The sequence below is a fragment of the Poeciliopsis prolifica genome, unplaced genomic scaffold, assembly GCF_027474105.1.
Source record: "Poeciliopsis prolifica strain line A6 unplaced genomic scaffold, Auburn_PproV2 SCAFFOLD033, whole genome shotgun sequence".
NCBI lineage: Eukaryota > Metazoa > Chordata > Actinopteri > Cyprinodontiformes > Poeciliidae > Poeciliopsis > Poeciliopsis prolifica.
Window position 1 is genome coordinate 4,858,883 of NW_026562408.1, and position 14,351 is coordinate 4,873,233.

The 14,351-nt window shown below is 38.8% G+C and overlaps 2 protein-coding genes across 2 annotated transcripts; one reads left to right on the plus strand and one right to left on the minus strand.

The window, feature by feature from the left end:
- Positions 1-1,738: 1,738 nt before the first annotated feature.
- Positions 1,739-9,334, minus strand: LOC129373649 (von Willebrand factor A domain-containing protein 7-like). Its single transcript, XM_055051688.1, has 16 exons — positions 9,307-9,334; positions 8,550-8,810; positions 8,193-8,465; positions 7,879-7,972; positions 7,669-7,800; positions 7,324-7,510; positions 7,056-7,225; positions 6,702-6,814; positions 6,497-6,613; positions 5,059-5,265; positions 4,849-4,981; positions 4,594-4,743; positions 3,888-3,980; positions 3,528-3,808; positions 3,082-3,375; positions 1,739-2,999 (listed from the first exon to the last, which is right to left on the minus strand). The coding sequence occupies exons 2-16, from the start codon at positions 8,745-8,747 to the stop codon at positions 2,559-2,561; spliced, it is 2,883 nt and encodes a 960-aa protein (XP_054907663.1). The 5' UTR covers positions 8,748-8,810; positions 9,307-9,334; the 3' UTR covers positions 1,739-2,558.
- Positions 9,335-10,482: 1,148 nt separating this feature from the next.
- On the plus strand, positions 10,483-14,242 carry LOC129373465 (protein ABHD15). Its single transcript, XM_055051409.1, is given in 4 exon segments — positions 10,483-10,776; positions 10,778-11,252; positions 12,547-12,776; positions 13,272-14,242. Coding segments are annotated over 4 exon segments (1,593 nt in total). The 5' UTR covers positions 10,483-10,606; the 3' UTR covers positions 13,990-14,242.
- Positions 14,243-14,351: the final 109 nt, after the last annotated feature.

The window sequence follows — 14,351 nt, forward strand, 5'->3', positions numbered from 1 at the left end:
GGTTCTTATCTGCCTTGATTTTCCTTTGATCTAAAGAAAACTATGTCTTGATCCTATTCGTCTACTTCGTGCTGTCAAGCGGGCTCCATTTAACTGATTTTATTTATAATGTAGTTCTGGTAGATCTTGTTAAATATTAATTGCCATTCCCTTCCTGGTATTATTGACTATAACAGCACAAACTGATATTTTATTTTCAAATGCACAGACTAAGATTTTCCTGATTTTATTGTTCTCTCTGGTAAATTCATAAAATCTCTCAGATGTTTGTTTCCTTAAGCACACACCTCAGATTTCTTCTATGACATTTCACCTGCATACAAACATCTGAATGGTCTCTTTCTCAAGAACTCAGTTGGGTTAATTTTTCTCTCATGCTGTGACACTTTGCTCAGACAACAGGAAATGGACTTTAAACTTTTTATCCCAACACTTCCTCAAGCAAGACTCGTAGTGACGTTAACCCTTTGCTGCAAAGCAGTAAAATCTTTTATATTCTGAGCAACATGGAAGAGGAAGTTGCAAAGATTAGTCAGTATTTATTGGATAGATTTATGAATAAAGCTGGTGTCATATGCAGAAATTAGAAGAATTCTTTGTTTATTAATTTAAATTTCTGGTGTAATTATCTTAATTGGTGGCTGATTGTTATGGCTAATCAGGGTTTGTTCATAAATTTGGTATGTTGTAATTTAAAGCAGCATCAAACTGGACTTTGCAGTGGTGTGCATGTTTTTTAATCACAGTTATATTCAGGAAAGAAATAAAGTACACCCTTTGCTATTCTGCATAAAATGTGATAAAGTTCAAAGGGTGTGAATTCCTTTGCAGAGAACTGTGGAAATGTTCCTTTTTTCTTTTACCAGGTTTTTAAACTGTTTTCATCTTTCATTGACAAAACAAACAGCTTTTTTATTATAATTATTAAATGTAACTAACCCTTACTGTAGAAAAGAGATTGTCTCGTATATTGTAACAAAATGTGGCAAAAGTGAAGCGCTGCAAATATTTTTTGGATGCAAAATCTATCTTTCTATTCTTCTCAAAATAGAAAGATAGCTACTTTTTAGGAATAAAATGTCATTTCATTTTAGAACATATTGCATGTAAAACACGCTGCAAAATATTTATTCTGGCTCTTTAAAACTTATAAAGTGCTGTATGTAACATAAGCAACATAAAAATATGAAATTTAGAGGGTAACTACACCTAATAAATAACTAATCACATTAATTTAGAAATCTGTGCTCATGCAAAGTGGCGCCACCAAGAGGCTCCCGAGAGTAACAGCAGCCCAGATAAACTTGACTCCTCCATTTGTTCTGCCCAGCAACATTAGGGATATAATTTTATATGGTTCAATTCAGGAGTGAAAAGAGCAGACTTCCATGAGTTACACCATATTTGTATCTTGATATTTGCATTTTTGTATTGTATTGTTGTGAATTAAAACATACCATTCTTACTTTAAATGTAAAAGCCTGAACGTTAGGTTTTACTTATAAACTGCTTAATATTTAGAGCTCATAATAACACCTTTGTCAGATAGACAGTCAGCGCTTTGAGAGACTGACATCATGTCAAAACCCTTAATGTCCTTGAAAAAGATACACAAACACCACAATTAGCAGTGTACATATGAAACCGGGTTCTGCTTCACTCCACTGTACCAGGCTGACCCAAGTAACCCCTCGACTCTGCGTTGTGTAGATGTTTTTAATGAAGACCAGGAGTTTCTGGGTGAACAGGCAGTTTATTTCCTGAATGAGAACAAATCGGGTTGGAATCAATGCAATGGCTCAGCTTCCCTCAGCACACTACAACAGTTTAAAAAAAAAAAAAACACTACAACAGTTAGCTGTAACTTAGCACAGAAAGTGATTTACAATATTAACAAAACTAAAAGTACAAAATTGGTGCTAGACACACAAATCGTAAATAGTAGTCGCATATTATTGGTGTAAGTTATTAAAAATGATATTTTATGTGTTTCTAACACTTTTCCGTGCTGTGTGCTGAGGAATGAAACTCAGTGCCAGTGTATGGCACTGATTACAGGAGCCAGCAACATATAACCAGCCACACAGACAGGAGGCGCTGTTTCCCATTGCACTGATAATATAAAGCTAGTGGGATTCTACAACATAAACTCTGTTACACATAAATGTGCATCTGTTATAGCCACAAATGTGGCAAAAAAAGGGGGATAAAAACTCAGTTTGCATATTTTAATTATTGTCAGGAATTACATGCTTTGATTTTATAGGATAATTAATGAAGAATACATAAAGATTAGAACAATTGATTTCAAAGATACTAAAAGTACAAATTTGTCACCAAACTTTGTTCAGAGTTAAACCTTCAACAAAAGCAAATAGAAAACTTCTCTTAAAATTATCTACATTGATCAACAATGGTGCTTACATTTAATATTGCTGCAAAAAGTGTTTAAATATTTGATTATGTATGGATTATGATTAGATATAATATCTACCACCGGGATGAACTAATATTTACCAGATTTCCATCACCAGTAATCTGTTTTGTAAAATTTAGGATCACAGAAACCATAGCAAGAAGCTCAGGACCGAGAAACTAAAGCAAAGAGACACGGAGAAACCAACTCTTGTAGAGGAATCTGTTGTTGCAGGGCTGGTTGTTGCAGGGCTGGTTGTTGCAGGGCTGGTTGTTACAGCGATGGTGACATTTGCACGAACAGAGTAACTACAAGTTTCCACATTTCCCACTTGGTCCACAGCCACCAGCTGCATATCAGGAGAGCAGCAGGAAGCCACATAAGACACTAAGGTTGAATTATCAGCTGCTGTGCTGATGTTCATCGTGCCGCTGCCTTCTCTGAGACTGACACTGTCCACACCCGTCCCATTCGCTGCATCATTGACCTGGACAGAGACCTCCCATGTTGACTGGCTGCAGTTGTCGGAGCAGTTGGACTGCAGGATGAGCAGCTGGCACACTGGTGGAGAGAAATCAGTCACCTGTGAGAGTGACAAGAAAATATTATCAATATTTACCTTCAATGATGTGTCAGAAAGCATTGAACACAAAATAACACATTACTTTTGAAAGGACGGTTAGACGCAGGACATCATAGTTGCTGTCTGCACCTCCAGGAGCCACGGCCTCAATGGTCAAGGTGACACCAGTACCAGATGGAGTGTTGGCAGGAGCGGTGATGTTCACTGTGCCATTAGCACTAACTCCAGGATCCAGCAGTAAACTGGACGGAGAAGATGCAGCAAAGCCTTGATCATTGGTGGCTTGAATGGTGAAACTTCCTCCTTCACCGGTTGTCATCACAGAGAAAGAAATAGATCGAGGTGTTCCTGGCTCCAACACTGTGTCTAAGTCATTCTGAAACAACAATGGAAACCAAAATGTAAAAGAGACAAGCACAGTGAAACCAATCTATGAAAAGTTTGAAGGATTTTGAATTGCTTCATTTGCTTCCAACAACAGTGCAATGAAAATGACAAAATACTTTGGTTATGCTTAAGTATGCTTACAACAGTGACAGTGAGAACAGAGGCTTTTATGTTGGTGGTCGACTGTCTTTGGAAGATCCCTGAAGAAGCTCTGGAAACGCCGGTTGAGTTTGTTGTGCCCTTCACAAGCACAACAAACTCAACCAATGGGATCTTGTCGAAGTGGATGATAAATGTTCCTCCACCTTGAGTCTCTATGGTGCCGTTAACCTGACCAGAACCCGACGATTCAACCAGTGCAACCTCTGACACTGTGGCGACATCGTTTCCAATCAGTGTCACCTGCAGACTGGTATTTCCTCCTTCAAAAATAAGAAAAAAGTGCTCAGTTACCCTTAAAAGTGAATAATTTTTGCATGTCAGAAAATTGTGCTTTTTTACCAGCTGTTGGACGATTGCCAATCACATCAAACCCTCCAAATGGGCTGTCTGACTCCTTAATAAATTTGAAAAGAAAGTCAATGGGACTTTCACCTGCAAAAAAGAGAAATACAGTGAAAGAAAGCCAACTAAAAAACTGAGGGGAACCCTTAGGGACCTTATAATAATCAACATCTACATTATACTTATTGTTTAGGTATTTTCTAAAAGAATAAACCAAAGACTCAGTGAGAGTTCTCATTTGCATTATTTAAATAATATAACCCAATGAGCATTCAGGGTTCTGTTGCCAGGCAGATAAAGACTGTATCATAATTCACAGAAAAATCAACCAATCATACCATTTCTTAATGATAATTATTTTTGCCAAGTCAAGATGTAGATTACAAATTTCTTGCAAAGAATACTGAAACTGAATATTATGTTTGAGTGTTGCCATTGTAGTCGTTTTCTGTTATATATTTCATTTTTTTATTTAAAAATGCAGTATATGCATCACAGTATCTGTGCAAAAATATTAGAAATAATGAATTGTGGTTAAAAAAAATACTAAGTGACAAACAGGCATGCACAATTTTTTAAACAAGAATAAGAATTTATGCATTATCAACTGGTTTTCTGATGAACAAATAAAAATATAGAATTACCAGATGTTCAAAATTAAGACTTCTGAAAATGCCAGCCTTACATTTACAGATGTCCTTACCTACAACTTTCACACTGTAGGGATTGGTTGACAAAATCTGTAGTTCCCACAATCCTCCTTCTGTTTGCAGCTGCACAGTCTGAAGATTTCCCACTGACTGGGATGTAATGATTGAAGATCCAGCTGTGCTGGTAATATTTTGAATCACCCCTGAAAAGAAAAGCCCATAATTTATACACACGGGTTTGTAACGACAGCAGCAAAACGTTTGAAACTAAACTAATCCACCTCAACCTGATAAAGTAATTTATTTACCTGAAGGACTAATGAGACTAAAGGCAACAGAAGCTCCTGTGATGTAAATTGTCAAGTTTTTCACTGTGTCATCAACCACAAAAGTGAAATTTTCTGATTTTCCAGGATTCCTGGATGCTTGCAGAAGGGTCACCTGCAACAATAATACTTTTAAAGGTGAAATCTTAACGCTTCAAACATTAAAACAAAATAAATGAAGCTATTCTGTACCACAGAGGAGCTGGTGGATTCCGTTAGGATGTTGATGGCCTCGAGGAGCTGACCTTTTGTGACTTCAACAGCCTGACCTCCTGACGCCTGAGCCAGGTCTCTGTACAGCTGACCGCCTGCTCTCGACATCCGAACACCTTGTTGTTGGTTGTTGTCCACTTGTCTTCGACGGCGAAAGCCAAGTACATTAGTTATCATGAAGTTCACCTGAAACACGATGAGATGGGCAAAAACCTCATTTACTGAGTCTGCGTGCAACCTAAAACATTAGATATGATTCTTCATGTTTGTTTAAGCATCAAACTGCCTGAGGACATGCAGCTCATGTACAGACCTGCGTCATTTAATCATTCGAGGCGCCATGATGGACGTTGGAAACGAGGATCGGGAGGATTTAACTGAGCGACTGAAATAGTTTTCCTAAGTTGTTTTTGTCAGTTTATTTGTGGCTGCTTCTTGTTCGAGTCAAGCTAATTTGTCTTTGAACGTAACACACCTGGGTTAGGGCTCACGGACGGCGTTATTTACAGAAGCTTGAAATAGCTAGCTTAAAAACCGAGCCGTACTTGTTCCCTCCTGATCAAATTACCGACTTTTCCTGAATTCACGCCACATGTTTTATGTCACTATGTCATAAGCAGTGTCCCCCCTTAAACCTGAGCAGCCTTAAAACGTACAGAAGGCGTACAGAACTGGCTAGCCAGACGCTAATAAGTTTTTCCATACATGCTAGGCTACATGATGGCGGTGCACTGTTTCCATGGTTACCAAAGACTAACGTGTACCTTCACGACAATGCGATATTTGATATCTTTTTAATCAAACTTACTTATAGACCTTATAGGCGTTAAAATTATTAGCTTGTAAAAAAGTGTTCACTGCAAATCCGCGGTTACACCGAAGCCTGACAGTCATTATGATTAACGGCTGCTCGCCATCGCCATCTTTCCTCGCTAAGTTATACAATAAAATTACAAGTTTGGTTTTCAGTCGACAGCGCAGCACCCTGTAGACATTTGTTTAACTGCGAAATCAACTAAATAAAAGCGATATTAGGCTACCAGATGTGCTTGTTGTGTTGACAAGGTTAACAGGAGCGCATTGGTTGTTATGACGGCGGAGTGGGCGGGGTTTAGAATGTAGTGACGTCACATGCTTAGCTTGAGAAACTATCAAACACAAATATCCACTAATATGCAATATCCCCACAAATAAATGAATTGGTACATTATAAATCATGCAGGTAAATGTTTTAAAAACAAACAAACAAAAAAAAAACATAATACATTTAGAAAGCTCTTCTCAAAACTGTGGTCATGGAAACACCGGTGGTCCGCGAGCACCCCCTAGTGGTCATGTGAACAACCGTTTATTTGACGGAACGCTCCATTAATTACTGAAAACAAGGAATTCAGTGCATCACCAGAGACGCACTCACCACAGACTTGGTCTGCTCTATGAGTGCGAGCACCGTGTTTTTCAGGTAGTCATCTTTAGCTGTTGCATCCGTGAAAACGAAGATCTCCGAATTGGGAGGCGCACCAGTTAAAGCCAGCTGCATGAAGAAATTACAGAAAAAGTTTTATTTATTTATTTATTTTGCTTCTCATACATAATCAGCTCTGTGGTATAAATCAGATCACCTGAAGTCCAGAAAGACTCATTTCTGGAAAATCTCCACCTGCATGTGGTGTTAGTGAGTTGATGTAACTCTTGAAAACCTCTGGGTCTGTTGTCTGAAGCAGAGGCCCAAATTCTGTGATCCAAACAGAAGTCAGTGATTTGTATATTCTACAACATTTTAGTCCAGTCAGTTGGATTTATGTTGTTTTTCCCTTTTTTTCTTTATTCATTTGGCAATACAGTGACTATAAAACATGTGAAAACAATAGGAATAATTTCTGTCATAATTGTTTCCTCATAGATTAAATTCATAACACTGAAGGTGAAACTATCAGGGAGACAATACACTTCAGCCCTGATCATTGGGATTCTACCTGGATCATTGAAGGGAACGAGAATGTAAATTGAGGGTTCGTCTTCTGTTCCCACTTTACTGTCAATAATCGATGATGTTACGATCCTCACTGCTTCAATGTCATCCCCCATGCTTCCTGTCGTGTCCACGCAAAAACAAAGGGCTCTCCCTTTCAACAGTCCCATCATCCTGAGGTGCAACAAGCGAAACACAGAGGCAAAGCTGTTCATTGTTTTCTATTATTCTATAAAGAAATTCAAATACAGAGAAAATAAGCAGCCTCCTACTGAAGGAATCCTCTGTCTCCAGCAGCACTGCGAACGTCCTCCAGCAGCTCACTGGTTGCTGCTATCGCCAAGTTAGCTGCTTGGTTGTGAAGATATCCATGTTCAGAGTCAAATGAATCTTTGTTGATCCCACCTTTGGGCCCAATTCCTTTTGTTCGATCAAAAAACCCTCCATGGCTGCATTTTCCTGCTCATCATCACACAAATCACAAATAATATTTTGTTGTTGACACACTTATTTCATATATATGCAAGTTTTTTGTGGCCTTTCTTGCCATAACTGGGCAGCAGAGTAATGTATAACTACATTGATTTACTATTTGACAACAAAATAAAGATCTTTACCTTCTGGTTTTGTAGAGAATACTTTAGGTGAAAAATATCCCGAAGTAAGGATTTGTTCCTTTAAGATGTCCTCCAAAATGTTGTTGCTGCAGTCCTCTCCATCACAGTTGCGGCAAGTTGCTCTCGTTTTGGCTGCAGATTCACATTAGATTTGGTATATTTGAAAATAAGCACATAAATCCACACAAATCAAAACAACACCTTTTTTACCTGCTATTTTTCCAACATCGGCATTTCCTTTGATCAGATTGGAGTTTGGGAATTTGTATCCTATTTCCACCCAGTTAGTGTGACTGTAGAAATCCTTCAAAACAAAACTACTGCTTAATTCACTCAAAGGAAGTATCAAGCTTTTTGTGAGTTTTTCTGCCACAAGTGGGCAGCAGAGTAAATATATCAGCGTTGACCTTTGGTAACCCTTTGCAGATTTAATGAAGCTAATAATAAAAGTAATAATTTCTCATCCGTGGCAGTTTTAGGCAGCAAGAAAATGAAGTGCAATCTCAAAGCTGCAGCAGATATACCTGTAAGGTATGGAGTATCTCTCCCAGAATTGATGTGGCTAAAACAAAGTTTTGTTTCTTATTGGAAGCCTTCACAGCTGTTAAACCAAGTGTAATGAGAAACTGTCCTCCTGCTATGCTTTCATCATCGCAGTGATGAATTGCACTCAGCACATAATCCTTGTCTATTTCATGGTTACTTTTCTGGATCCTCTGAATGGTGTCGATGAAACTTTTGGTTGATTTTGATGCGTCGCATGCAGCTGCTACAGCCCCAGCAGAGAAAGGTTGTGGCTGCAAACAAATGCAGGTGTTTATTTTGCTTCAACAAAGTAATTTTAATTGACAAAAACTTAATGGTTTAATTTAAATACTTACAGGAAAAGTGAAGGTCTTTCCCTCAGACAAAGCCAGTGCACGACACACCTGCAGAGTGACATTGAGGATTGCTCTCTCTGTGATCACTTCATGAGTTAATGAGCCTCCGTTAAAATAATTTAAAATAATATTTGATATTTTAAATCCTTCAACTCCGGTCTGCAGAAGCAGGAAACACAACACAGCCAGCTTGGTCATCCCTGATCTCACAGACAAAAGCTCTTCCAAAGCTTATGCAGAATTTTTAAAATTCTTCAAAACCTGTGAGACATAAAATGAGTTTTAAAAAATTTATTAACAAATTTTAGAAGCAATAGTTTCAGGAATACAAACCAAAAATATAACAGCATTTATCAAACTTTGCTGGATCAGACACAGTTATAAAATGTAACCCCATTGTAAAATTATGCTTCAGGTGAATAATTTTTTTAAAGTAAAATTAAACACCAAAGCAATATTAAAAGTACTTATCCTAATTAATTATGAGCATCTTTTGAACACAGAAATTGGTTTTTATTATCAATGATTATACTTTTCCCAACAACATCCCCACCAAAACTGATAATGACAAAACAAAAAACTGCAAAGATTTTTAAACAACTATTCTACTCATATATTTTTAATTAAATTCAAAACATATGTATTATGTTAATAACTGTCTTCATGATTCATATTTAGAAATTTTTTCGAATATTATAAATGTGATTGAAAAACTATTCACAATTGATTAAAAATTACATGCAAATATTTTCTGTACCTGATTTCCAGAGCTGTTTGTTTGGTGCTGAATCCTTTTGTTTTTACTTAGCAGCGGCTCCACCTGATCTTCTGAGGAAAGTGGAGCCTTCCAGTCAAACTCTGAGTCAATCATCAAGGAATCTTGTTCAAACCACTTGATCATTTCAAACAAAAGAACTGAAACTATTTCTCAAATTATGTTTTATTTATCAAATAATAAAACATGATACGAGACAGGGGGTCTTCTTTTTATCATTTAATCTGAAATTAATTAACAAATGGCTTCAGTTTTTATAGTCAAAATTTACATTGATATAGATCCTGTCATCAATTTCACAATATCAAATGGATTTAATGATAAAGTTAATTAAAGTTAATCACAAAAACCTTCCATCAGTGAGCTACTGTATGACCTGCTAACATAATTTCAATAAAGACAGCAAGGTGGTTGCTTATGAAGGAACAGGTGTTTAAAATCATTCTTCTGTTAAATCTTGGATTATCAAGAAATGTCATTCAGACATTTTCTGCAAATCAAGAACTGGCAAAACAATGCTATTAAAGTATTGTTTTGTGAATACCTACAGAGTGAGGTGTGCTATTTTTGAACAATACAAGAAGGTGTTCCCTCATGCACTGACAGTTTCAGGCATCTCGTTCTGCACATACATACAAAATAAATAGAAACAACTTCTCTACAAACTATTAACAAAAAGATAAACAAGTGACAAACTATTTGACTTGACTTACTTAAACATTTGAGGTCGGACACTGATGTTGGGTTGAATTCAGGGTTATGTAAAGGCCTATGAAAACTTCCAGACCCATTTGACTTTGCTTGGTGAATCAATAGTCTTAGAACTGGAGGGAGCCATGAACAAACAGTTTCTAGATACAGTTGAAACTAGAAGTTTTCATGTTTTATGTAAAAAAGATATGCCTTTTTTTCACACTGTCTGATGGAAAATTATAAAATTATTTTAAACATAACCTTTTAAAAATGGCTGTATAAGACCAAATAACTGACTGGGAGAAGAATCCAAATAAATATAATTCCATGACATTAAGGAGACCAGTTGATGTTGTCTATTTGCCTTTTCTGACGGACCGTGTAGTAAATGATTTATGAAGAGAGGTGAAAGGGAGCAGAGGAGGAGCATTTTCTCTAGTTCTCTATTTTTCAGTCATTGGGAAAATTTTTCATTGCTTTACTTCTTTTTAGTTTCCTTTTCCAAAGCTGAAGAAAGACAGACAGCAGAGCGTCAGTCACAGATGATGAGGAAAATATCCCAGTGACAACTCTAGGTTTTGATTCAGCTATGGAGTCATACGTGTTGGATTGTTTGTTATGTTTGCTCCCTTGCTCCTTGTTTTTCCTGCTGTGTTTGGGTCTCCGCTGGCCGGCGTTATGCAGTTGGGTAAATGTGGCTGTCAGGGCTGCAGGCTGGAAGCTGTGGGTCACAGTCTGTCTGATCCTGGAGCTGCCGCTGCTGGACCTCAGATGGACCCAGGATCATCTGTAAACCCTCTGCACTGGCCAGGTATCTGCTGCAGCACTGCGGCTCGCTCACAAAGGCAAAACTGGCCGACTGGCCCTGGGGAGACCCCCACCTGCAGACGGTCTCCAGCCAAATGTGTGGAGAACATGCAGACAGCATCCAGTTCACCAGAGAGCTCCTCCTGCTGAAGGACGGGGGGGTCGTGGCTCTGGACTGGGCGACGGCGAAGAGGATGAAGGAGCAGCAGTCAGGGAGGAAGGCCATCGGGTGTTTCACCTCGACACCCCCCGTTCTCCTCCTCATCCCTCAGTCCTGGGGCGGGACGACCCCCCACCTGCGGCGGCTCTGCCAGCAGGCCGCGCTGCAGGGCTTCTCAGTGGTCGTGTTTCACCATCGGGGCACAGCCGGGTCGCCCCTCACCACACCAAGAATCTGTGAGTTTGGAGACCCGGCGGATCTGGAGCAGGTACGCTTTACAACGCTGGGTTTTTTTAAAGTGAGCAGCCAGGGGGCGCTGTACTGGGGGCTTCAGCAAGTTAAAGGGAAGATCAGAGAAAAAAAACGCAGAACTAAAAACTAATTTAAGATTAAATATTTTAATCTTAAATTTTTCATTAGAATTTTGTTTGTTTTTCAATCATTTTAAAAATAGAATATGAGTCAAATTAATTTATTTTCTTATTGGCTGCCTGTTAAATTCATGAAGCTGCTTTGCTCCTCAAAACTAGCATCACAAACAGGAAGTGGAAAAGTTTCTGACAAGACCAAAGCAGCCCAGCTATGGAGGACACATCTGCAAAAAATACAAAAAACCCCAACAACAACATAAGAACTGTGGTAATAAAATAACATTTGATGTGATTAATATAAAATATAACATAATTTATAATCGAATGAGGGAATTGTAATGAAAAATTGTATTATCTGATAATAAAATATTTCACCACAGATCAGAAGGAGAACAAAAATCAGAAGATATAAGGCAGCATTTGTGCTAATTGAATGTAATAATTATGAAATAGTGAATAAAAACATTATGCAAGTTTCTTACATATTTTGTATTTGTGGGTTTAAAAAGGGGTCAGAGGTCAATCCTTGGCATGGAAAAGTGTGGGAAACTGCTTTAAAAGAGGATCAGCTGATTCAACCCACATCAATTCAGTCTATTTGCAGTTTTGGCTTATATCTGAATTGTATTTCACTCTTAATTTTATATTTTTTTTATAATGCAAGAGGAGGGAAATTGTTTGAGAAATCTGCTTCTTCATCTGCTACATTATTAGACACACTCCTATCTTCTCTGTTACTAAGTCAACATCCAGTTTATTGCAGTCTTTGGAAACATTTAGATGAAAACAACTTGTTCCAACACAATGAAATACCTCCTCTACATGCCAACAGGTTCTGCAGAGGCATGATAATGAGTCACTTATCTGAATCAGGTATGTTGGAGACAATGATGCTGACGATGAAAAATAAACTGTTTCTCTGCAGCCAAGAGGAAAAATTAGTATCTGCATTCCAATGAATCAATGTCAGTGTGGTGTAATTACGAGTAAATTAGAGGTTAAGCTGCCTTAAATAGTTGAAAGAGCTCTTTTATTATGGAGTCAAAAGCTTTTGTAAAACTTTTTTTCTGGGTGCTTGTTGAGGTTTAACAATTTTTTATTAAAAAATTGGATTGTAGTCCTCTTTCATATATTCTGTCATGAGTTCAGACACATTTTTACAGCTTACGGTAGCGATGCGTGTGTTTTCAGGCGGTTCTGTATGTCCGCAGTCGGCACCCGTCCTCCGTGTTGGTGGCGGTGAGTGAAGGATCGGGCTCCGCCGTCCTGCTGTCCTATTTGGGCGAGCGAGGCTCAAGCACCTGCCTAACAGCAGCTGCAGCCATCTCACCTGTGTTGCTGGGGCAACTGTGGTTTGAAAGCGTCATGCCGCCTATTTACCGCTGGGGGGTGCTATTTCACAGAAAAATGCAGCTGAGCAGGTGAGAATTTTATACTTTGCACAAATCCAGAGGCAGGTAGAGCAACCAAAGATTGAACTTAATTAAGAGTAAACAGGTATTTGGTAAAAAGTCTAGTCAAGTACTGAGTAACTGATCAAAACATTAGTCATTTAATGTTTAAATCTTTAAAATTGTATTTAAAAAATCTAAATTAAAATAATTTGCAGCAAAATCAGGCAAAAGGAGCCTTGTTACAAATCAGTTCCTTTCCATATAAAAATATAAAACTTAAAAAAACCTGCAGGCGTGAGCCTGTTTTTGGTTGAAACAAAATTGTTCTTCAGTGAACTTACAACAATATCCAGAAGTGTGACTGAAGTAGCAATAAAATTACTTAGTAACAGTAGAAACCTCAGCATAGCAAAATACTCAAACAATTTTTTTTCCAAAATGTCACCCAACTCTCCACAAACTCCAGATTTTAGTTTTGCTATATTTGCTAAAATCTTTGCTTTTCTTCCATGCTCTCAATAGATATGTCAGTTCTCTCCGAGGAATCCTGGATGTGGATCGTGCCCTCAGATCCTCCAGCCTCAGAGATTTTGAAGAAGCTCTTTTCTGCTCTCCCACTGAGAAAGCTTCTCCATCCACAGAGAGAAACCCTGCATCTCCCTCCCTCAGGGGCCCAACATCAGCAGCGGCCTGGGCACTGGGTGAAAGAGCTTACCCAGCAGCGGACTGGGAGAGCTACTGGGGGAGGAATGAACCTCTGAGAGATGCAGATGAGGTGGCGGTCCCAGTGCTCTGCATCTGCAGCTCTGATGATCCTCTCCTCCCTCCAGCCTCCACGCTCCCTGTTTCTCTTTTCCAGAGCAACCCTTACTTCCTGCTGGTTCTTACTGACAGAGGAGGGCATTGCGGGTTCGCCCTGGACGCCGACAGGCAGGCAGATGAAGGGAGGACAAGAAGTGAAGATGAGGATGAAGGTATGTGGAGTCATATCGCAGTGCTGGAGTTCCTAAGAGTGGCGTCTGACTTCCTGAAAGAGGCAGAAAAGGACTGGAAAAGCAGCAGAGGCCAACAGGAAGTAAACAGCGTCAAAGGACAGAAGAGCAAGATGAACTCTGCAGCGATGCCTCGTCGGAGGAGAGGCGCCATGATGAAGAGATCAAGACCCCAGCCAGCAGGGCAGAGCGGTGTGGACGACGTGCATGGAGAACCCTTCACCTGGAAGAGGTCTTACACTCGATAAGACATTTTCAGATATTTTATACGTTAGGTTTTCAAAACTAGAAAAATAAATTCTTATCTAAAAAGGTCAGTCTAGGGTCATATTTGTTGAGTTCTGCTCAGTGGTGCTTCTCAGGTCTGGAGCTTTCTTTCAATGTTTTTGTTTCAGGACGGCGTCTCAACGCTTCCTACTAAGAAATTTCACGGTGGTGATGCCTGCAGGATTTAGTCTGCCAGAGTTTCTGAAAGACAAACTATCACAATATGGCTTCACTGCAAAAGTTTAAATAAAACAAAATCAGCTTAAAAGTAACTGAAAGCAGATAACGTCTTACTACACATGAAATACTTTAAGGGAAATACTTCTTTTTCATCAATATTAAG

Bases quoted from the DNA above. Each gene is read 5' to 3' on its own strand.
- LOC129373649 (XM_055051688.1), bottom strand. From the start codon at position 8,747: ATGACCAAGCTGGCTGTGTTGTGTTTCCTGCTTCTGCAGACCGGAGTT. The intron at 6,815-7,055 runs GTAGAATCCCAA...TTTGGATCACAG, and splicing joins CGTTCCCTTCAATGATCCAG to AATTTGGGCCTCTGCTTCAG. The intron at 5,266-6,496 runs GTGAGTGCGTCT...ATCGTGTTTCAG, and splicing joins TAGAGCAGACCAAGTCTGTG to GTGAACTTCATGATAACTAA.